The 24,024-nt window shown below is 50.0% G+C and overlaps 6 protein-coding genes and 1 pseudogene across 7 annotated transcripts; 3 read left to right on the plus strand and 4 right to left on the minus strand.

Annotated features, from left to right (window-relative positions):
• Nucleotides 1-1,350: 1,350 nt before the first annotated feature.
• BGZ61DRAFT_492150 (uncharacterized protein) lies at nt 1,351-2,156 on the plus strand (the record flags this gene model as incomplete). The annotated part of the gene is made up of 3 exons (XM_046250515.1): nt 1,351-1,387; nt 1,447-1,670; nt 1,755-2,156. The coding sequence occupies 3 exons, from the start codon at nt 1,351-1,353 to the stop codon at nt 2,154-2,156; spliced, it is 663 nt and encodes a 220-aa protein (XP_046106476.1).
• Nucleotides 2,157-4,117: 1,961 nt separating this feature from the next.
• BGZ61DRAFT_t95 lies at nt 4,118-4,191 on the minus strand (annotated as a pseudogene). The gene has a single exon. The product of its transcript is annotated as a tRNA-OTHER (tRNA).
• Nucleotides 4,192-10,929: 6,738 nt separating this feature from the next.
• On the plus strand, nt 10,930-12,822 carry BGZ61DRAFT_447326 (BCS1 N terminal-domain-containing protein). Its single transcript, XM_046245318.1, has one exon. It carries the CDS (start codon nt 10,949-10,951, stop codon nt 12,536-12,538), a length of 1,590 nt encoding a protein of 529 aa, XP_046106477.1. The 5' UTR covers nt 10,930-10,948; the 3' UTR covers nt 12,539-12,822.
• Nucleotides 12,823-13,113: 291 nt separating this feature from the next.
• On the minus strand, nt 13,114-14,975 carry BGZ61DRAFT_492152 (cytochrome P450; the record flags this gene model as incomplete). Its single annotated transcript, XM_046250516.1, has 5 exons — nt 13,114-13,285; nt 13,366-13,526; nt 13,623-13,937; nt 14,043-14,831; nt 14,901-14,975. 5 exons carry the CDS (start codon nt 14,973-14,975, stop codon nt 13,114-13,116), a joined length of 1,512 nt encoding a protein of 503 aa, XP_046106478.1.
• A 1,641-nt stretch (nt 14,976-16,616) lies between these two features.
• BGZ61DRAFT_492153 (multicopper oxidase) lies at nt 16,617-18,620 on the minus strand (the record flags this gene model as incomplete). Its single annotated transcript, XM_046250517.1, has 3 exons — nt 16,617-17,739; nt 17,816-18,296; nt 18,371-18,620. The coding sequence occupies 3 exons, from the start codon at nt 18,618-18,620 to the stop codon at nt 16,617-16,619; spliced, it is 1,854 nt and encodes a 617-aa protein (XP_046106479.1).
• Nucleotides 18,621-20,888: 2,268 nt separating this feature from the next.
• On the minus strand, nt 20,889-21,794 carry BGZ61DRAFT_346887 (uncharacterized protein; the record flags this gene model as incomplete). Its single annotated transcript, XM_046239924.1, has 1 exon — nt 20,889-21,794. One exon carries the CDS (start codon nt 21,792-21,794, stop codon nt 20,889-20,891), a length of 906 nt encoding a protein of 301 aa, XP_046106480.1.
• A 1,125-nt stretch (nt 21,795-22,919) lies between these two features.
• Nucleotides 22,920-23,750, plus strand: BGZ61DRAFT_492155 (uncharacterized protein; the record flags this gene model as incomplete). The annotated part of the gene is made up of 1 exon (XM_046250518.1): nt 22,920-23,750. The coding sequence occupies one exon, from the start codon at nt 22,920-22,922 to the stop codon at nt 23,748-23,750; it is 831 nt and encodes a 276-aa protein (XP_046106481.1).
• Between the last annotated feature and the right edge of the window lie 274 nt (nt 23,751-24,024).

Consider the following 24,024-nt stretch of genomic DNA (forward strand, 5'->3'; position numbering starts at 1 on the left):
CCACTCACCTCCGCTAGCCTTCTATCAACTCCGCCGCTTGATTACCAAGCATATGAGTCAGATGCATCCTTGGTGCTGTCCGTTTTCTAGATATCAACGAAAAGGATAGTTCTTCTTCGGTCATAGATTTCCTCAGTCCTTGTGCCAACAGTCCAACTTTAAATCTCACCTGTGGCCGCATCTCGAGAACCATAAGCTGGAGCGGTTAAGCGATCGACACTGGGAATCCCAATCGTTTCTTTTCGCTAAAAACGCAGCGTGGCAGATCTTCCTTTAATAGGTCGACACAGCCATCGATCCCTCTGGTCGACCGGGGAATGCTTGTTTCGTTGGGAACCCTGAGATCGCCAACTGCGACTTCCCCCTTCTAGATCGCACGAGGACTTTGAAGACCTGGCTGTCATTGCGGAGGCTATCGAAATCAGTGACCACGTGAGAGGTATATGCAGGCCCGTTTAACATGTCTACTCCGGTTATTCAATGTTTGAGAGCTACAGGCGTTTTCCCTTCTGATGCTCACGAGATCCTCAAGATAGTGGCGTCAAGTGGCCAACGGAGAAGTTGGACCTGCTAGAGGCCGGCTTATTCTATACCCAGCAGAACGCAAAGGCATAGCCTGTTGATGAGCGACGACTTCTCTGCCGCCGCCGCCGACGCATGCGGGAGCTTCTACTCAGAAGGTCCTCAGACCTAGAAAGATGCGCACCTCATGACGCCGCTCAAGGTCCGTTCGGGAATTATGGGCTCTACCGCGGACAGTATACCGCTGGTCAGCAAGCTCCTAGAAACACTAACAGGGAAATCAAGCACCGAGGAATGGATCTCGGCGATTTCAGCGAACACAGGATGGACAAGTGCTGGCTCAGCGGCCAAGCGTTGGCAAGGATAGTGCCAGATAAGGTGGTATCCCGCACTCCCGAGAACATACCTGGTGGACGACGAAAGGCTGGCGTATTTCAGCCTGGACATAGCTTCCGAGACGTGGATGGATTGCATCGTGGCCGGGGGGAGCCAAGAGCCCAGGAGCAATGTGTAGTGCTTGTCCATGTTTGGACTCGCTTCTGGGTTTAATAACTTCAACGGCCGAGACACTAGAGTAAATCAAAGAACAAGATAGCGCTTGGCGTTTGACTGCAACTAACCAACGGGATAAATGAAGCCCGAAGCCCGATGATATCCACCGTGATCCCATTGATCTCCGCAATCCCTGCCCAAGCCTTCCACCCACCTCCGCTAGCCCCCCACCAACTCCACCACTCAATCACGAAGCATATAAGCCTTATATCCCTGGGTGGTCTATTTCTTTTCTTTTAGGATATTACGTCAAGGCAGTGACGGCAGTGTTTAATTATGGCGGTGGCGCACATTTTAGTCATCGGAGCTACTGGTGAGTTCTTGATTTTCTGCAATTTTCGCGTTGACATTTGTATCAATAACGATATCTAGGCCCATCAGGGTTGCAATTCTGTTCCGCCGCCCTTAAGGAGGGACACCGATTAACACTCTACATACGGAATCCTTCCAAGCTACCTCCTGGTATTAGCAACAATGCAAATGTGACCGTCGTTCAAGGCGCCCTCGACGATGAATCCGGCTTACGACGGGCCATTTCATCTGGAGCCAAGATTTTTGTCTCGTTTGCAGGACCCGTTGCGAACTCGAAAGGCACAGTGCGTTATCCCGGATGAGTTATCTAGGCATCCGTCACACTCCTTCCTACCGAACTTATGAAATCGAATTAACAGTCCATACAGCCCGTCACGGATGCAATGAAATTGATATTCCCACTCCTGATCGCTAACCAGTTCGAAAGAGCTTTGGTGCTCGGCACGTGTTCATTCACAGCGCCAGGCGACAAAGGCGCTTTGAAGTGGAAACTGTCGATTGTTCTCATCAAGATCATCGGAGGGTCCGCCTATGACGAGTTTACGGGATTGGGCAGCTTTGTTACATCTCAAGAGATCTCACAGTTGAAATGGACCCTCTTCCGGGTCCCTTTTCTTGGGAACGGTGTTGAGGCACCAGTGACTGCCACGTTCACGGGGTCCGGCAAGGATGGGATGTTTCTATCCAGAAAAAGCATGGCAGCATGGGTTTTGAAGGAAATGAATAATACGTCTGATTGGATTGGCAAGGCGCCAGTGCTATCGAATTAGGCCATATGGCCAACGTCTGTAAGATGTACGGGAGCATGTTGCAACTTGGGTAAATAATGAACTGAAGGAAACTTTGTTTAACCACGAGGTGTCTCTTTGAATACACACCGTTCCTAGGCTTGGTCTAAAGACAACCTCCCTTTAAACTGTTGCTTCTTTCTTGATGATGTGGACTTAGTAGGGAGATCAGGACGGTCAAACATCTTGGAGCTATCTGGATTATCGCATCTACAGAGCTTGTACATGCACTTATATGGTCCTCATACAATATCCCGAGGAAGCCCAGCACTGTCATAGGAGATATCGATGTTGGATATGGTTTTCCTAGGAAGGTCCAGGAAATCAGCCTGAGTCAGACCTCTTAATGGGATAAATAAAAAGTATGTTGCAAGAGAGAGCTCATTTGGGGAACATCATGCCCTCTTCACCCAGTCATCCATGTAGAGCGCTTAAGGACTATGCAAATCTCGCGAGTAGCCGACCCCACCCTTACTTGAGATGTTTCTCTGAGGAATCGTCTGGACGGGTGTTAGGGTTAAATATTTATACCACCCACCATTAGTTAGTAACACTCATATATTCCCCAAAGTATAATTGTGAATGGTATAGTATACAGTATTCTTAATACATATAGAGATAGAGTACTGTTTTAACACACAAAAAGCACCATAGAATCTGTAATTTGTTACAACCAGCTAAACCACAAGTTTCGGTTCCATCCCGATCCAATCTGCCAAAATGATGCATCTCGTAACGTTTCCGACAAATTCATTCGCAAATCAGGCTGGGACTTCGCGAATCTCGTATTGCAGTGGTATAACTTGGGTAAACTACAGGTCAGCAATACCCAAGAGATTTATATGGACCCTTTGTTCGAGTTTCGATTGTAATGGGCGTCATCATTTTTCGTGCCGTGGATGACATCGGAGGGTACCCCGAAGTAATTCAGCCACCACCGCGCCGAGGTAAGGCATCTTGCGGATAGCGCTGAAGTCACAGTCGTTGCGATCAAAGCCGTGCACAGAAAACTCGTTTATCATCTCCTAAAAAAGTCTACCGGACACATATTCCCACACGGTGTGATGAAAAATGTGCTAGAAGTCGCTGACAATGGCTCTAAACCGATCCACAGCCTGGATATCGCCGTAAAAGGACGAAATATTGTCCACGACCAGCGCAATGTTCCATACAGCATCTAAAGCATATGCTTTCGACACTTGTAAGAGGTCCGGGCCTCCCCGATAATTTTTCATTTTTTGTACGTGTCGTTTCGCAATCCGCAGTAATCCTCCGTATGACCTCTCCAGAGCCGAGGTGTTGGAGAACGAAAGCTCAGCCAACCTGGCAATGTGGATGTACACAAACTGAGGGTTAGCAGCTAGCTTCCTTGAGGGGTGGGCCATTTTGCAGGGTTTAAAGTGGGGCGGAAAAAAGCTTGGCAGTGGGATGCGAATAGCGATTTAATTGGCTAGAAGGCTATAATTGTGGAGCAACCCACAGGTAAAGTTAGTCTCATATATAATAATGCATTAATAATGCATTATTAATAGATTACTATATAAATATAAATATCAAGTAAAATTCTTAAATATTATGTGGAATAGTTGTATATTTTTCTTCTTCTAACTCAAATACCTATTTAGATAGATCTAGAAGGATACAGTAAATTTCAAACAGTAATTTCTATCAGTCCTTGGGTTATACTTTTGGTAGGAAAATAAGCTTAAGGCTGCCTATAAAAACCTCCTTCCCTAATTAATTCAGTAGCTATAACAGTAAATTTTTCTCACTCATCTAGTATAAGTCAAACAGTATTTCCAGCAACGCTGTTTTTTCTAATTGGTTGTGTACAGACCACACTAGCCAATTGCCTCTTTTAACGAGGAGGCCTCGGGTTCAGCTTCTTAAGCTCCAATTTTTAGAGGGTGCCAAAGCCTCTAAAATTTTTGCCTTAGTTACTGTGCCCCCAGCCGGGTTCGAACCGACAGCCTCTCTGAAAGAGGTCCCAGGTGTTTAACCGCTACACCATGGGGGTATTCTTAAATATTATAAATATATTTTAAATAATTTTTATAAATTAAAATAAGATTATTAATTTATATATTATTTTATTTACTATTTTTTAAAAATTTATATATAAATATATATCATTTATAGATATATTTTTGTAACGGGCTGTGCCCGTAGGTGGCCTCGGGAACCCTCGGCCTTTCGTGGCCCACTTTTTACCTTTAAGCCACCATGGCGAGTATATTTATGGATGGACCTCCTCTACTCTCTTTCTCTTCTTCTTCTTTCCTTAAGTTTGGTATACTCTGTAGAGTGGCCTAGCTAGTTGCAATATACTACCTTGAGACCGTTACATTATACCAAACTTCCTTTCTCCCTTTCGTTGAAAGTACGACGACGACGACGTTTTCCTCCCGTGACGTTAGTATACGGGAGAAGGGATCTCGATGACGACGACGACATTTTCCGCCCTCGTACTGTAGATTCTACAGTAGGATAAGCGAGCGGCGAAGGGTTCATATTTCCGCCCTCGTGCTGCAGATTCTGCGGCAGGTTCAGCGAGTGGCGAAGGGTTCATATTCCTCCCGTGCTGTAGGTTCTGCAGCGGACGTTACGGGAGAAGGGATTTCAACCAGACAGCCATACGAACTCGATCGCGAAAGAGGCGTGGGGTCTGGAGTGACGACTACAGCGGTTATAGCGTCACAGTAATCACATGAGGATGGACGATGACCTCTCGATGCGGGGTCCCGAAGGATCCGAAACCCAACTGACGCCATCAGAACGCCAGTTATTGGAGCAATTGAATAGAGTTCGGGCAGAACAAGAAGCTGAGCGCCGGGACAATCAGGCTCAGATTCAGTCACTACAGTCGAAAGTTTCTTCTCTCCAATCAGCTCAAGCAACACCGGCCACTTCCAATGCGAATACGTCACATGACGAAGTTCCACCAAGGAGAAAGAAACCATCGTTGCCTGACCCTCCTAAGTTTGGTGGGCTACGCTCTGGTTTCCGGGCATGGTACTTAGAGATGAAGAATAAGTTGTCTGTAGATGGGCCTTCAATTGGTACGCACGCTGACCAATTTGCCTACATCTACTCCCGATTGGAGAAGACGCCCCAGAACATGACGATTGTTTATGTCGAACAAGGGGGCAAGGCAGGTACCCGTAACCCTGATGACTACATGGAATACCTAAACGTCTGCTACGGCGATCCGAATGCGCAATCACGAGCCATTGATCGTTTGCGGAGGTTGAGGCAGAAGGAGACCGAGAGCTTTGCAGTTTTTCACCCTCGGTTTGAGAAGGAATTGGCTGATAGTGGCGGAGCCACTTGGTCCGACGTTGTACAAATCAATTACCTGGAAGGTGCTCTGAATAACCGGATGAGGGATCGGTTGGTCAGTTGCCTGGATGTACCCAAGGAATACCCAGGTTACGTTAAAACTCTACAAATCCTGGGATCAAGGATCGACAGCTTGGAGTATGGTCGGAAGCAGAATCAGCCTAGGGCCCAGAGGCGGTCCCCTTCTCCGAGACAACGAGAACAGAAATCCCAAGGGGCGACGATGGATGAGATGGACTGGGAACCCACAAAGATCAGCCGTATGATCCAGAAGGCGAATAAAGAGCTGGAAGGCAAGCGAGCAAAGTGGGTAGACCAGGCTGAAATAGATCGTCGACGAGAGGAACAGCGCTGCTTGCGTTGTGGACGGACTGGGTGTTGGTCTAGCAAGTGCCCGCTGGAACCGGCTCGGAGACCGGGAAGCCTAAGGGGTACCGCTATGACGGAAGTTAAGAGAGTCGAACCTGTTACTAAAGCGGCTGTGGCCGACGACGACGATGACGAGTTTGATCTTATATCGAAGGACCAATCGGAGGGCAGGTCGGGAAAAGAATAACCCCTGGCGAAAGTCGGCACCAGGGGTATCAGGAGGCTAGGAAGCAATGGGACAAGTTTGAAAGGAAAATGGACGGTGAAGCTTTCTACATCAATTTCGGAATCAACGGAGCTTATTACACTAAAGCCCTCGCTGATAGCGGCTGCCACTGTTATGCCTCAATCAGTCAATCCCTTGCAGACCGCCTAAGCCTCCCACGCATACCAATCCCTCCGAGGGACCTCGAGCAAGTCAACGTCATTACGAGAAAATCTATCAAGTACGTTACATACGCAAGTACGGATATCGACGGACATAAGAGAAATCGGACCTTCTTTTATATAATTCCTGGCCAGCAGGATGATGTGTTATTAGGCCGACCTTGGATGGACCATGAACAGATCACAATGTCACCCGCTAAGGGTGAATTGGTTATCGGAACTTCCGGATTAGTTGTTAAAGAGAGGGACCCTAAAGAGAACGAGAAGTATCCCCTTCAGCGACAGATGGCCTCAGTCTACGTTGGACTAGTACGACGAGCACGCCGGACTAGAGGTCACTACCAAGGACCTCTCCAAATCTTTTCCGCAAGTTTGGCTGATATTGAGAGGGCCCTCGCACCGAGGAAACATAGTGACCCACGACAGAAGCTACCAGCCTGCTACCATCAATTCCTACCCCTATTTGACCGAAAAGCCGCTGAACGGTTGCCACCACACCGGCCAGGGGTAGATCACGCTATTGAGATTGAGAAAGACGAGAATGGCAAGGAGAAGGCTGTCCCCTGGGGCCCATTATACGGCATGTCAAGAGAGGAGCTTATTGTCTTACGGAAGACCTTGACGGAACTATTGGAAAAGAACTTCGTTCGTACGAGTTCCTCACCAGCAGGTGCTCCCGTCCTATTTGTCCGAAAGCCTGGTGGAGGACTTCGTTTTTGTGTCGACTACCGCGCGTTGAACGAGATTTCTCGCAAGGACCGTTACCCGCTACCATTGATTAGCGAAACACTACGATCACTATCAAAGGCTCGATGGTTTACGAAGTTGGACGTGATTGCTGCTTTCCATAAAATCAGAGTTAAAGAGGGGGACGAATGGAAGACTGCTTTTCGTACACGGTATGGTCTTTTTGAATGGCTAGTCACTCCCTTTGGTTTAACGGGCGCCCCGGCCACGTTTCAACGGTATATTAACCACACGCTACGCGAATATCTCGATGAATTCGTTTCAGCCTACATCGATGACGTGTTGATCTATTCTTGTGGCTCCCTATCTGATCACCGCAAGAAAGTCAAGAAAGTGTTGGCAAAACTACAAGAAGCCGGCTTACAGATCGACATCGATAAATGCGAGTTCGAGGCTAAGAGCGTCAAGTACCTAGGATTTATCGTGGACGCCGGAGAAGGTGTCCGTGTGGACCCCGAAAAGATCAAGGCTGTGGAAGCCTGGGAACGTCCCCGATCGGTAAAAGGAGTTCGCAGTTTCGTTGGATTTGCCAATTATTATCGAGAATTCGTCGCTCATTTTTCTACTATTGCTATGCCCTTGACAGCCTTAACGAAGAAAGGAGTTCCATTCAGCTGGACTCCTCAATGCGAAGAGGCGTTCAAAGCCCTGAAGGCTATGTTAATCAGCGCACCCATACTGGCTCAATGGGATCCTGAACGAAAGACAGTCTTAGAAGCAGACTCATCAGGCTATGCAGTCGGAGGAGCTCTCTCTCAGTACGATGACGAAGGATTCCTACGGCCAGTAGCCTTCTTTTCGAAAAAGAATTCCCCAGCAGAGTCAAATTACCCAATTCACGATAAGGAACTACTCGCTATTATTCGTTGTTTAGAACAATGGGATCCGGAGCTTAGGAGCACACCATCTTTCGATATTATAACGGACCACAAAAACCTCGAGTACTTTCGGAAGAAGCGGCAGCTCAGTGAACGGCAAGTCCGATGGGCAGAGATCTTGGCCAGGTACAGCTTTACCCTGAAATATCGACCAGGGAAGGAGGCCCTAGTACCGGATGCGCTGTCACGAAGGGAACAGGATATGCCACTGACTCCCCAAGACGATCGTTTAATGGGCCGGAGCTTCCAGCTTTTGAGATGTCAAGGACGACGACAACTCAAGGTCAATAAATCAGTGACAAGGATATATGCTGGATTCACATCAGCAGGAGACCAAGACCAGGACACAGATGAGCCAGCAGATAAATCAGACCCGCCAGAGAATCCATTCACTGAATCTCCCCTGAAGGACCTTTGGGACCAAGGACTGAACACCAATAGTCGATATTGGTTAATCAGGCAGGCTGTACTAAATGGGGAACGACAACTCCCGTCTCAATGGAGTTTACCAATCTCGCTCGCTGAATGCTCTATTGATGAAGGAAAACGCCTTTGTTGGAGGGGTCGAATCTGGATTCCGTACAACGAGCCTCTACGCACCAAGGTTATTCAGGAGACTCATGACTCTTATCTCGCTGGACACCCTGGGCGGGATATGACGAAGGCCTTGATTAGTCGGAAGTTCACTTGGCCAGGACTAAGCCAAGATGTCCGGAGATTCCTCCGGAATTGCAATGTGTGTGGGCGAGCCAACATTTGGCGTGAGAAGCGTAGGGGACTGCTGAAGCCACTCCCTATTCCTGACCGCCCTTGGGCGGAGCTCTCGATTGACTTTATTACGGACCTGCCCCCGTCAGGACCTAATAGAGCGACTACGATTATGGTGATTACAGACCGACTATTTAAGAATGTGATACTCGAACCAATGGCTTCGATTACAACCCAGGCCGTCGCAGATACACTCCTTCAATGTCTAATCCGACACCATGGACTCCCGAGAGCTATTGTTTCGGACCGAGGAACCCAGTTTGTGAACCATATGTGGAAACGAATTTGTCAGTTACTTCGAATTACGCGACGACTATCAACAGCATACCACCCAGAGACAGATGGAGCAACTGAGAGAATCAATCAAGTTGTGGAAAGTTACCTACGTTCCTTTACTACGTATTGGCAAGAAGATTGGAGCTCCTTGCTACCAGTAGCAATGTTGGCAATAAATAACCGGGACGCAACCTCCACTGGAATGAGCCCGTTCTTCGCGACACACGGATATAACGTCGACCTTATTTCCCTGACCGACCCTGACGAACTACTACGGACCAATGGCCGATCCCCAGTGGCAAGAGGAGAAACATTTGTTGCAAAATTGAACGAGGCTTCCCAGGTAGCGCAAGCCGCAATTGCGTCTGCTCAGGAACGACAAGAGGAGCATGCCAACCGAGTCCGACAAGTGGCGGAGCAATTCAGAGTGGGCGACAAGGTCTGGTTACGACTTAAGAACATCTCGACAGACCGTCCCTCTAAGAAACTTGACTGGCTCAACGCGAAATATACTGTTACGGAGTTGATTGGGTCTCATGCCTGCCGGCTGGATACGCCACCGGGTATCCACAATGTCTTCCATGTCATGTTATTAAAGAGGGCCGCCAATGATCCACTACCCTCTCAAGTCCAGGATGATGTTCAACCCCCTGCCCTAGTTCGCGAGGTGGACGAAACCGAGAACGAGTGGCAGGTCGAGGAAATTCTTAATGATAAAAAGATCCGAAACCGGACACAGCTCCTAGTCAAATGGACTGGCTATGTCCGCCCTACTTGGGAACCCCTTCAGAACTTCCTCGATACCGCAGCCCTGGACCGCTATGAAGCAACGCATGGCAACATAACCGATGATTAATTGTACGACAACAACAATCGTTAACGAAAAGAGGGGGGCTATTGTAACGGGCTGTGCCCGTAGGTGGCCTCGGGAACCCTCGGCCTTTCGTGGCCCACTTTTTACCTTTAAGCCACCATGGCGAGTATATTTATGGATGGACCTCCTCTACTCTCTTTCTCTTCTTCTTCTTTCCTTAAGTTTGGTATACTCTGTAGAGTGGCCTAGCTAGTTGCAATATACTACCTTGAGACCGTTACAATTTTAACTATATTTAATATTATTAGATATAATTATATAAATATATATAAAAAACTTTATTTTAATTATTTAATTAAATACTTTAAAAATATATATTATATTATAATTTTATTTTATATTTTTAAAAAAAAAATATTTATTTTTAATATAATTCTTTAACTTATATATATATATATTAATATATTAATAATACATTATTAATACATTATCAATGCATTAATATAAATCTAGTAGAGGGGTGGGCCCACAAAATAAAAAGCTCAAGCCAATTAAAAGGCTAGTAATTTTTTGACCACCCCACAGCTTAGGGTCACTAGCGCCACCCAACCCTCAAGTAAGCTAGCTGCTAACCCTCAGTTTGTGTAGGTCCTCCCTGGCAATGTCGGTCGGCATTGTGGTCCGCGAACTAAAGTCGAGCTAATGTGGATGCTTCGTAAACAGGGATACCCATGATGAGATCTGCAGTTGCCCCGGATCCTTCCAATGATGGACGCCCTGATGGAAATTGCTTCCCCCCCTCCGTACGAAGCCACGAATCAAATCGGACTTCATTCATAAAGCCACGCCCCTTAAGTAGCACGCCCTGTCATGGCGACCTGAGCTATGTTCGATTGCTGACACATGTGATCTGTACATACTCCATGCATTACTGGGAGTGGGGTGATTGACAACAAATCAACAGCTACCATTGGCAGACCTGGCCCTCTGGTTACTCTTTCAGTCGTCAACTGTTCCTACACCATCATCAAGCTAGCTTGTGGTTATGCATGTCAGACACTAGGCAGCAAGGCGACACCGTATCATGCCCCATGACATGAGACGAGTTTTACAGAGCCTGATTCTACATAAATAGCCCTCCCAGAATCAACTTTCGTCCTGTTCCTCAACGCTTCAACCTTCAAAGTCAAAGCAATATGGACTCTCCAGAGAATATCCTCAGCAAAGGCTCTCTTGCCACGCTTCTGCAGCTCGTCTTTCCCGGCGGAACCTACATGCCCCATTTTGCCTTCTTACTCTTTGTCACCCCATACATTACCGAGGCTTTTGGAGAGCATCTCAAGTCTCGGCTCATATCAACCGTTGAGATTGGAGCACAAGATGAAATCTACAATTATGTCATGAGTTGGGTTGCCAGGACCAGCCTTTCCCAGAACAACCACCGCCTCTTCGTATCCAGCACCATCAAACATGAGCCGTTTTCGTTCGATGGAAATCCGACCAGAGACGATCATGAAGCGGATGACTCCTCTGGTGACGTCGACACTGAGACCAGTCTCGATGATTTACGTTCAAAGATATCGCTCTACAATGCCCGCCCTTTGCACTGGACCCCAGGCATGGGGACTCATTTCTTCCGCTATGAGAATCGCTTCTTGACCTTCACAAGGTCAATGGAGAGCCAAGACTCGATGCCATGGTCTCGCCGAGCCGAGAAGATCGTTATTTCTTGCCTGGGGAGAGACGCAACAATCATCAAGCGCCTCATCTACAACGCCCGCATCGAGTACTTGGAGAGGGAACGAGGAAGGACCAGCATCTACCGGGCCTCCAAGACCTATGGCGACGAGTTGGGTTGGACAAAGTGCATGTCCAAAGCAACAAGGCCCATGTATACGATCGCTCTAGGTGAATCCATCAAGCAAGGGCTCATCAAAGACCTCCAGCGCTATCTGAACCCCAGAACCAAACGCTGGTATGCCACCCGGGGCATTCCTTATCGACGCGGCTACCTTTTCTCTGGGCCTCCAGGCACAGGCAAGACGAGTCTGACTCTTGCAGCGGCAGGATTGATGGGCCTGGATATTTACATGATTAGCCTCAACTCACCTCGTCTCTCCGAAGATAGCCTGGCCACCCTTTTTCGCAATCTTCCTCGTACCTGCCTGGTCTTGCTTGAAGACATTGACGCAACCGGGCTCACGAACAAGCGAAGTCGGGACGCGGGGGCTGACGGACCTCAGAAGGGCGGGCGCCGAGAAAAGATATCGCTTTCGGGGCTGCTCAACGTTATTGATGGTGTTGGTGCCCAGGAGGGTCGTGTTCTCGTTATGACCTCAAATCACACTGAGGACATTGACCCTGCCCTCCTGCGTCCAGGACGAGTCGACTTTTCCGTCAAGTTTGGCCTTGCAACTTCCGAGACCATCATGCAACTGTTTACACAAATGTATACCGAGGCGCAATGTGATAAAACCTCTGGAATGGACAAAGAGGCGCACGCCAAAGATTCCATGCCGGTGACGACATCATCATTGAGTTCCGTAGCAATCGAGTTCAGGGACAAGGTTCCGGAGTCTCTCTTCAGCCCTGCAGCAATTCAAGGATATCTACTCATGTACCAGGATGACCCACACGGCGCTGTTGGTGCTGTGGATAATTGGGTTCGAGAACAACAAGAATCTTTCGCGAGGGATCAACAAGATGTGGATCAGCCGAATGAATCGGCTGAACCAGATGAGGAGTATTCCGATTCTGAAACGGACGGAAGTAGAAATGATGATTAATGAAGAGGATGGCGGGGTTGGATATGGGAATCTCGACGCGGCATGGGAAGCCAATTTTGGGAATTGACGAGCCAGGACGAAGACCGCTCATGGGACTCGCAGATAGTCCGTCCTACTGCAGTCCAGCTAGCGGCATTCTCGGTAGGCTTGTCTTTTAGTAAACTGAGAGCTTATGACTTTATCTTAGCTGCCTTTAATCTTCTCGTCTTAACTTTACTCAAACTGAAACGTGAGGTTTGTCTCATGTATCAAGTCCATCATCTGATGATTATCGCTAAACCACCCCTTCAGGTGGCTTGCGTTGTTCATCCCTATATCTTTCTCTGTCGAGTCCTGTTCAGATAGATCCTCGAATGTATACTGCCGTATACTTCACTCGCGTCCGCCCTTTCAGTTTTGAACCGCCGATGGTGTCGGCTGTAAATTATGTAACTCTATTGGTCAACCCAGCTGCACAGAGGAGTGAACGGCCGACGGTGCTCACTTCAGAACAAGAAGCAACAATTTCAAATTGAGTGATACAGATATCTTCCTTTTTCTATCGACACGGTATAGAAGCCGCCAGACAACAAAACTTACTCACTTCCTTCAAACTTTCTCGGTGTAAGGTAAACGTGGAGAGGGTCTTTCTGCCAAATCATGTACATCTCGCTGTCTTCGATCCATCTCCTGCTGTCATCTGCGATCTTGAGATCAAAGTTCCAGATCATCCGGGCAAGAATTAGTCTACTTTCCGCGTAGGCAAGGCTGCAGGTGAAAGACAGATCCGCTCGTTAGCATGTGTATATGATGACTGGGAGGGGTCATAGGCTGGGGCATAAGCTTACTTCTTCCCTATGCAGTTACGTGGCCCAAAGGAGAACGGCTGCAGGGCGTCGGTCTTGTCATTGGCGAATCTTGGGTCGCCAAGCCAGCGTTCGGGAATAAAAGTCTCGGGGTCGGTGAAGTTGTTCGAGTCACGGTTCATGGCCCACTGCCAGATTCCCAACTTGACCTACGTATTGGCCGTTGGTCAACTCTGAAGCATACTAGGCACCCACAGAAGAATGGATTCTGAGCGTCTGCTCGCAGGGGTGTTGCTTACATTGCCGGGGAGATATTCGCCTAGTATGGTGTTCCCGCTGGGGGGTGTTGTCCGTGGAATGGCGGTTGGTACTGGTGGATATACTCGCATCGCCTCGTCTAGGACCGCCAGCATATACGGCAGTTTCTGGACGCTGAACAGGTCGATCTCGCTCTCGCTCTTGAAGACAGTGCGAACCTCAGTCTCGAGCTTGCTAAGAATGGTGGGATGCATGCACAAAAGATATGTCGTGCCAGACAGGGTTGTGGCAGTTGTTTCAGATCCAGCCAAGATGAGAACGTTGGCATGGGCCCGGATTTCATCTGAGGACATTTTCTGTGAGCTCAAAGTTAGCGTAGATTCTACAGTCTAAATTTGACCGTGGGTTTGGCAATCCAGGACGAAAGAAAACCATGGGAGTGTGCAGGAATTTAGACGAACCAGGGCGCCCTCCTTGCGAATCATGGTGTCCATGAAGTCGGGTCGATCGTTGTCGGCGGCCAGTCGCTGAGCAACCTTTTCTCGCACTAACTGCATATGCTGCTCCCTTTTCTGGAGCAGCTGACGGGGAATGAGCCGGTTCAGGGCTACTTCAAAACCACGTCCCAGTCGTCTCATCGACGTCATGAAGGAGCCTGCCTTGACGGACTGGAAGATCAAAGATACCCATGGATGGTAGTTGGAGTTGTCGAGGCAGCCGAAAGATTCTCCGAAGGCGAGATCGCCAATGATGTCGAAGGTTGTAAAGTTGTACCAGGAAACCAAGTCTAGCGCCTTTGTGCCATCCTCGCACTGCTCGTGAAGTCGCTGTAACAGCAGGTCAACATACTTCATCATCATAGGCTGTTGGTCTTGCATGGCTTTGGCCGAGAAGCCATTGGAAAGGATTCGGCGATAGCGCCTGTGGTCCTCGTGGTTGGCCCCCAAAATGGTGTTCTCCCAGCCGGCCGAAAAGGTGACGTCTTTAGCATTCTCATCACTGGAGCCCTTGCGGTGGCCCATGATTTCTTTCCATGCTTCTGCCGAGGTGAAGGACAACTCGTCCGGGGCTACGCGGACAACAGGGCCGTATTTCTGGTGAAGCTTGTGGAACTTCTTGTGGGCGCTTCCAGAAAGGTAGCTTCTCGTGTATGGGATACGGCTGATTGCCCAAGACTTGGGCCCGGGAAAGCGCTTGAGGGGATGGAAGAACAGGTTGTAAATGGCGCTCCATAATAGGTACCCAAAAAGCTAAAGTCCTCGGTCTGTGAGCGCAGTGATTCGAAGAAGCGACCCAGCCTGGAGCATCTCGACACTTACGCTTAGAAGAAGCAGAGCCGGCACAGCCACGGCCGGTTTTGTATTCTGAAGAATACTCTGGCTTGGCAGCTGCATTGTGATTGACATCACAGCAGAAAAAGAATAAGGGATAAATGATGTTGTGGTTGGTAAATACTACTGGATTATAATGGAAAGACGGCAATGCATGAGAGTTCGTGAGACCAAATGAAGATGGTATGTAGTATATTAATATATGGCCGTTTTCATATTGCGCAACTAGGTAATTGTCGGCTCGGTAGGACGGACAATAGAACCAGTCCGACTTTGGCGTATTGGTTGTGGATAGACTTGGCGGAGAGATTAGGATCCGCTACGCCGTGATGTCAACAAGCATTCAACACCAGCGCGAGTCAGTTGAAGTCTTCTCTTTCACCCCACTGGTGACGCTTCGCTACCTCGTTAGCCTAAACGCCCGCTGGTCATTCCTAGGGCACAATACGCATGACGACGCAACCGTCATTCCGAGGGGTGGTTCAGCGGCGCAGTATGTTGTTGTTGTCGGACTTTCCAGGTCAAGATGTGCATAATGTAGCAGGCGGAGTTGCCGGGTGGAGAATATCAGACTCCGCCATGTTTTGAAGATAAAAATATATGCATCCCACACTCGCGTTGGTGGAGACGGCGGAGATGGAATTCCGTATTCTGTCCGGGTTCCCCACCGTGACACCGCTCCCTGTCACCATGGGATGGGTCCGAAGTCGATGCTTCGGCGTTCTCGGATGTTTCCGTCTCTGTCCAAGTTCAAATCCGGCCTTGCGCTGGGGAGAAGCAAGCAGTAGAAGGTGGATACATGGTGGATAGTCAATCAACAGTATATCCAGCCATGTTTCGCAGCCCTCATGCCCGAGGACCAGCTGCTGGGAGCCGGCCCAAGTGCTTGTATGACAACCAACCGAGCTGCCTCTCAATGACTTCAGACATATGACTCGCGGTCCCAACTTATCAAGGACCTGGGACACGTCACTTTACCTCACCGCCACTTTAACCTACCATCAACTGGACCCAGTGAAAAGTCGTTGATGGTCAGCGACCTAGCACAAAGTGGTGCCCCTGCTGCCTGTCTGTAGGGTGTGCTTGGTTCTGTAGTTGTGTGGGACTTCACAGCAAGTATGAATATGGGATACTTCATTTCCCGCCGGGCAGACGAAAATACGCGGTGGTGCTGAAACGAACAAAGGCTTTCTTAGTCTAATATGGTATTTGCATTGAAGACGTCTTAGGCTAGCTATTGGTCCTACAGGTTCCAGGTGTATAGTCGGGTTATTGCCACTACGCGATACAACTGGGTGACCAGCCCGGGCCCGGTATAGAGAATGAAACTTCAGAGGGGCTTAAATGGAAAAAATCGGCATGGATGAAAAACCCTAAACCCTTCCTCCTATTAAATCCCTCCGTCAGAGTCGTTACGATCCAACTAAAGTCCACCGCATAAATTGCCCTATCAAGGTTCTTGTTCATGCATAACACCATTTTCTCATGGATGGAACCGATGATGAGATGGAAACGGTGACAAGGTCTAGTAGCGATCAGAATGCTAATGAAGCCTGCTTAAATTGCCCTAGTATGAAGGAAAGAAAATCTATGGATATCGCAGTGCATTACACACTGCAACGATGAAATACTAATCTAAAAGTCACCTCTTCACTCGAACCCTCTGCTAATCCGGGGTTTCGCTTCCAGTTTGATCTGAACACTTCAGTCCTCTCCAATGCACTCGTCATTGCCGTCAACCATCCCATTACTATAACGGAGATAGTAGTCCGGAACCTCGGGCCAGTTATCAACCCCATCCATGATCAACATCGACATGCCCCCCTCCGAGTGCGTTAGGATGTGGCAGTGCAGCAGCCATGGCCCGGGATTCTCGACATAGTACCTGACTGCCATCCACGCCGGCTCCGTGGATGCTCTCGGCGACGAGAAGGTATCCTTTCTCGGCGGGTTGACGAGGTTGAACGCCCCGGGCATGGCAGCAGCGGCCTCCTTGACGGAGCGCCATGTCCAATCGCCTGTGCCGGTACCGAGGAGGCGCATCTTATTGCCGTGCTTGTGCAACGGGTGGGAGGGCATGGGGAAAACCTTGGATACGAAGACGAGGTCGACCCACTGACCGGATCTGGTGATGATGGTGGTGTTGCGGAGAGCGTGGACGGCTTCCTGGTCGAGGAGGATGGGGGGCTCGAGGTGCTCGAACTCTCCCGGGTGAAGGGGCACATCGTCGACGGCCCAGTATAGCGAGGACCCATCTGTGTGCATTTCCAGCTTGTAGAGGACGTCGGCTTCTTCAGGGATGGGTTCAGCGGGGTACGGCTTGGCGATAGTCTCGTTGAAGACGGCCACTTCTGGCGAAGTCGGCATGCCGTTATCGCGGATGTACTGTGTCGGAATAGATGTCTCATTGCTCCTCCCGCTGCGAGCGCCGTGTTGGCGTATCGAGAGGGTTGCGTAGCCACTGAGGATCTGCACAGCCGCGTTGGAGGCAACTCGCAGGGTATAGTTTCCCGCCCTGTTGGCATTGATGAGGACCGAGAAGCGGTCACCATTGTTAACGGGGATGGCCTCGACCTTTTGGGGCACGACGTAGTCACCGTCCACGGCATACACCCACATGGCCAGTCCGTCGATGGAAACCATGGAATTCAGGAGGCCAAAGGTGCCGACAAATTCAAGAGCAATCCAGCTCTGTGCCTGGCAACGGCTCTGTTTGAATGTGAGGACGGTCTCGCCGCCATCTGAATTCTGACAGCCACGATAAATGCCATGGGGGATGACGTTGGGGTGACCGGTGCCCCTAGACATGAACTCGGGGGGGATACATCTAAGGGTCAAAGTTAGCCAAGAGTCCCCTTAGGGGGGAGCATGAAATGCCAGTTGAGGTCGGCAATCATACTTGCCCTTTGTCTGTCATTGTCATATTCCCACTGCTTATGAGGGCCCGCTGCTCGGGAGTGACTAGCTCCTCAATCTCCTGAGGGCTCCGGCAGCGCGAGCTTCCTTTGCCATTCACGAGTATCGAGTCATAACACGTCAACTCCATGTTGGCCTTAGTTGCGATATCCCACACTTCAACTGAGGGCACGTGTCGATGGTCAGACAGCACAACTGGCTGGGTTCTCCGCTCAGCATACTCCATGGCCGTAACTGCGGCGGGGTCCCGAGAGATCAGGCCAAAAGGCTTCTCTCTGCCCTGACGCGGATGGATGATGATGGGCCCGTAGAGGCCGTCGTCAATTTGGCCTCCTACGTGGGCGTGGTACCAGTAACTCCCGTGCTGAGATGCGGTCCACCTGTGCGAGAAGTTCGAGCCGGGTATGATGGGAATCTGAGTGACGCCGGGAACACCATCAGACCAAGGTGTGTGAAGCATCTCAATACCTAGGGGTTGGTTCATTAGCTATTTGACTGATGCCGCTGGTCGACCAGGGGGAAAGACCGAGGTGTGTACATACCGTGGAAGTGAACGGTAGTGTTAAAAGGCATCTTGTTGTGAACCTTGACCTCAACATAATCGCCCTCATCCATCTCTAACAATGGGCCCGGGAACTGGCCGTTGATGAGAATCATATCTCGCTCGAAGCCGTCAGGGGCGTGCTTCTCCCATGTGAGGGTCAGGTCGAAGATTTTATCATATTCTTTTGCGAGGGCGAGGGACCCTAGAGGCAAAAGGTATAGTAGAAGGAGCGGTTGAAAGAAGAACATAGTGTGATAACGGAAACGATCCAATAGTCATTGGGTTTTCCGTCTTTGGCGTTGTCTGGACATACCAGGGCATTTGGGAATACCAAAGAATTTATATCAATGTTTAGCTCAGTACATACACGAGGCGTCGGAAGCATCGGGAATCACCAAATGACCGAGAATAAAGGATAACAAGTCAACCAGGCGCTACAATCCACAATATTTTTCACAGCCCGGCGGGACTCACAATCTCTCATCAAAACTCTAAAGCGATGTACAAGAAAAGAATCCGGCATGGCCGAGGTGGCGAAGGAATGTGGCTAGGTGTAGATGACGATGTCTCTTACACGTTGACAGCGAAACATTTGCTGATCAGGATTCAAAGAGCCCCGGTCCCATGACGAAAGAACGCCTTGCTATGGGACCGATGGAGGCAGTGTTTTCTAGATTAGCGTTGGCAACGGACTGCTCTAAAGCCCGTACATGATCGACAATCAGTCTCTTCACAGCCTTAAGCCTGCACTGGTTGGCAATCTCATTCATGCTAGCGCTTGGTGGCATTGTGTCCAGGTTGTTATTTAGATCTGCTTCTCCAAGAGTTAAAATCCTAGACACACACCATCCCTCGGATCCTCCTGATAGAAACCCCTTTCTCAAGGAATGGATATTTCATCAACAGATCGATTGCAATGACGAACTTTTACCCCCTTGAATACAGTGCACTTCAAGCAACGCGAAAAGCCCATAGATTAGGAGTGATAACATCAGGTTTACCAGTCATCAGTGACGTCTGGTCCACCACGTCGGGAGCGAGGCCACGGCACTTGACACTCAGGCGGTCTTGCATGCGGGAATCCACGCGGCCATCCACGCGGCATTCATGCTAGGGAGTCCTACTCGGCACGGTCTTTCCGTTCGAGACCTACCTGATAGGTTCCTGATTGTCGACTTTGGGGAGGAAGGGCTAGAAAGCGGCCAGAGCAGCACCATAAACGTGAGTGCAATTTGATCTTCTACGCTTCGGGCATTGATCACCCAAGCTAATCACGCCCGATGACATGAAACAATTGGGATGCACAAGGGTGTCCTATAGGTCTAAAGACCGTTGAATTGTGGCCCATGGCGTAAATGTGTTTCTGGCTTCTGACCACAAAGGAGTGGAGATTGTTTATGAACATAATCCCGTCTTCTTGATTACTGCCGTTATCCCCCTTTTTTCATCTCTCTTCCTCACTCGATCCCCTACCTAAATGCTCAGAACGCCCTAGGTCCAATATTCTCATTCATGCCCCAGACAGCGGTGTGGTTGACGCTTTCGGGCTCCACGTCACAGGCAGTCCCGGAAGACGTGATATGCCTGGGCGGAGCTGGCGGAGTTGGCGGCATTGAACAATCACCCGTTCCCCGCGACCCCGTCGGATGACTTGGAAAGTTAATTTATTTAATACCTTTTCCCGTATCCATACGAGTAATGGATAGCGGAGTTTCGGGCTTCTGGCAAGCTTCCGTGACAATACCCAAGCTCGCCGACTAGAGGCTAGGGGTTTACAGTATCAAGGGCAGGAATGGAAGAGGCGGCCGTGCCATCAACATCGACGATCACTAGCTGTACGCGGAGATAGAGCGGTTTGGGATTCCCCTTGGCTACCTCCCATAGCTGCTGTGACGTGTGGAGTTAGTCTCAGAGGAGCTTCGCGGTGCGCCCGGCTGTAAGAGATTCTGTGCCTGATCAAGCACCGGTACTCACTCGCGTCGTTTATCAAGTCTTTTCTTGTAGTCTCCCCGGTGAAAGTTATTATAATTTCTCGGAGGCCAGAAATCCAAGACGATGAGGGAGCAGAGCAGTTATTAAAGAGATTCACCGTAACACCAAATAACTCTACAAATGGAGCTACATCAGTAAAGATCCTAGTGATTGCCTTTCCGCAACCAGCAGCTGGGTTATCTTCTTGATTATACTAATGCTCGGGAGTGTTGTGATTAGCAGATAATTTGAAGATAATTAGCTTATCTGTTGTAGTCTTGAGAAATGAATTTGCCACCTCGGAGATCAGTAGCTAGAAGAGGTATCGGCAATTTTCAATCTGGCCCGGGAATAGCCACAGAGCCTGGGCAAATTGAAGAGATATTGGATGTACCGGAATCAGAGACAGACGACATATCATCTTTGTAGCACTAATGAAGCACGGAGGATTACAAGACAGCATAAATTTACTACCTCATCTGTGTCCGTAATGCTAGATACGTCCTAATCCATCCGTCAGTACCGCAGGTATGGCTCCTTGGGGACTAAGGGCCGCCAGAAGCAAGTCGTTGAAAGAGCCCGGGGCCTGACTTTGCGATATCAGTCTTGATTTCGTAGTCCTTCTCATCCACCACCTGCTCCCAGTTGTCCCTTATGGTCTCAACAGTCCAAGCCTGATCCGCAGAGCCCATGAATCCCTTAGTTTCGGCCAAGAAGATGCGAGTGACAAGCTTGCCAACCGCCCCAAAAGCCTCTCCAGTGACCTTGTTATTCTCGTGGGCCAGCCACGCGACTGTCGGTGCTACATCCTTGGACGGCGTGAACGTGTCCATGAAAGAAATCGTCTGCTCGTCCTGGACCTGCTTCTTCGTGCCGGGGGTGAGGCCGACAGGCGCAACCGAGTTGACCAGAATGTTGTACGGCTCGCCCTCGATGGCAATGGACCTGGTCAAGCCGACCAGGGAGAGTTTGGTCGCCGCGTACGCCGCCTGCTGAGCCGAACCCAGCATGATGGGCGATGTGATCATGACGACGCGGCCGTACTTCTGCTCCTTGAAGTGCGGCCAGGCGGCCTGCGTGACGTTCCAGGAACCCCCGAGGCTGACGCCCAGCGTGTCCCAGAGCTGGGAGCTGGTCGCGCTCTCAAACTCGGAGGGGATCGAGATGCCCGCGTTGTTGACGACGATGTCGACGCGCCCAAAGGCGTCCACCGTGGCCTTGACCAGGGCCTTGGCCACGGCCTGATCGGCGACGCTGCCGACGTGGGAAATGGCCTTGCCGCCGGCCTTGGTGATCTCGTCGACAGTCTTTTGCGCTGTGTCGGTGGTGGTGCTGTTGACCACCACTGAGGCACCTAGGCGCGCAAGGAGGAGGGCATAGTCCCGTCCGAGACCGCGGCCGGAACCTGTCACGATGGCCACGCGGCCGTCGAATCGAAGAGAGCTCGACATGGAGTGGGAAGTATCTAGATGATCTGGGAGAGGAAGAAAATGTGATGTAGCAGATGATGTCCCGGGCTAAGTGGCGTTTGGTGAGGCATTGCGGCGGGGATATCTTGAAAGACTCAAGCGACTCCTTATATAATATCCCATCTTGTCTATTTTCCGCAAAAAGACTTGTGTTCTCCTTGAATCAAGTCCTGTCCGCTGACAAACTACCGTTTCGCTCCATCACCAGAACTGTTTTGTCTGTGCCGATGCTGAATTGCGGTGTTGTCCTACTGGATTGCTAATGGAGAGGGAGTTGGCGGTGTTGGCGGTGTTGGCGGTGTTGGCGGCGTTGGCGGAGATGGTGGAGGTGGCGGAGGTGGTGGAGCAGGGCTGAGAAAACCGGAGATCGGTGAGATAACCTCTTAGATGGCTGCCAGCGGGGCAAGCTCACCATTTTTAGTTCGGGCTTACAACCATCTGGCAATCGTTGAGGATATATTGCGTGCCCAAGAGGACGGGTCCACCGCCCTTTGAAGATGCTGCCCGCACAAAGCCAACAGGTATGATCATCAGGGCCGAACATCCCGGAGGCGGATGGCTTCGACTTAAAAGCACCTGCGAGGTACTTTAGACCTAAGGAGCCAAACTGCCAGCCCTTAATCACAACACGGATGGAATTCTTCAACTCGTGCTTTGTTTCAAGGAGGGGCCTCAGGCGCCATACCAAGCGAGGACACCCGATCTCTACCAGGAGAGATGCCTGTAGAGGACTGCATTGATTCATAAAGCGCCTATAATCAACAGGGAAGCATCAAAGTAATCCCCATTTCATCATCATCCTCGCCAGGGGTTCGGCTTTGCTTTGACCCGGGATTCGCCCCATGTTCAATAAGACGCAGGCTTGAATCTAAAAACTCCAGATGCATACAATTAGACTTTGAAATATGTTTCAAGCCTTGCTACTTTGATATTTAAGCTTCTCCCATTGACAACTGTCGACATCAACACCGCCCATCTGCCGGGGTGACCTTGTTCCCATCTCCACCGCTCACCTTTATAAGACATTAGAGACCGACATGGAGACAAGAATAACCCATTGTCAACTGGTCCCACGAAGAAGCCCTTTGATACCCTGACTTAACAACAATGTCTACTACATCTTCTCCTGACCAACCTTGGTCACTTGCCGGCAAGACCGCTATCGTGACCGGCGGATCACGAGGCATAGGCCGAGCCATCGCCATCCACTTTGCACGAAAGGGGCTGGAAAAGATTGCCATCACATACGCCTCCAATAGTGAAGCAGCACAAGTCACCCTCGACGAGTGCCGCCGCCTCGGCGTCAGCCAAGCTATCGCCATCCAGGCAGACCTCCTTGACCCTCAGTTCGGGCCCCTCGTCATCCAGAAGACCCTCCAAGGCCTCGGCACCAAGACCATCGACATCCTTGTTAACAACGCCGTCCTCATCGACATGAAGCTCTACCAGCCCGTCGACGAGACAACCGCCGATATCTTCTCGCAGCTCATGCACGGCAACGTGTACAGCGCAATGGCGGTCACGACAGAGTGCATGGCGCACTTCCCCCCCAAAGGCGGCAGGGTCATCAACATCTCAAGTGCAGCGGCCAAGATGGGGAACCCTTCTCCTACGTTTGTGTACGGCGCTACCAAGGCAGCCCTCGAGAGCATCACGCGGTCGTTCGCCAGGGAGTTTGGGGTGTCGACGGGGGCCACGTTTACGAGCGTCTCAGTCGGGACGACGGCTACGGAGGCCTTTGAGGCAGCGAAGGAGTCTGTTCCGGAGGAGTACCTGAATGCGCAGATTAACGAGGCGACTGCTGCCAGGCGGATTGGGACTCCGGAGGATATCGCCTATGTTGTTGGGTTTTTAGCCAGCGAGGAGGCGAGATGGGTCAACGGAGCGAGTGTCAGTGCAAATGGCGGGATGAAAGAGGTCCTGGCGGCTCTCGGCTAGGGTGTGTAAAAAGAGACCATGAAATGCGTTGTATCGTAGGGCGCCAGCGATACTACAAATCGGTAGTATTGAAGTGCTGAAGGCGCTATAGACGAGAAGGGGGGCAGAGTTGAATAAAAGGACCGTGTTTACTTTATTGCCGAACGGTCTGTCTCCTCGAGTTCAAATTTTCAAGTACCAGAAAAATACAGGAGCAGGAGAATGAGGAGAACCAATGAGTCTTCTTGCCGTGACAGGTCGATCAAGTGAGGCTAGGAGGAACTCACATGGTAGT

The sequence above is a fragment of the Ilyonectria robusta genome (genome assembly GCF_021365365.1).
Source record: "Ilyonectria robusta strain PMI_751 chromosome Unknown BGZ61scaffold_6, whole genome shotgun sequence".
NCBI lineage: Eukaryota > Fungi > Ascomycota > Sordariomycetes > Hypocreales > Nectriaceae > Ilyonectria > Ilyonectria robusta.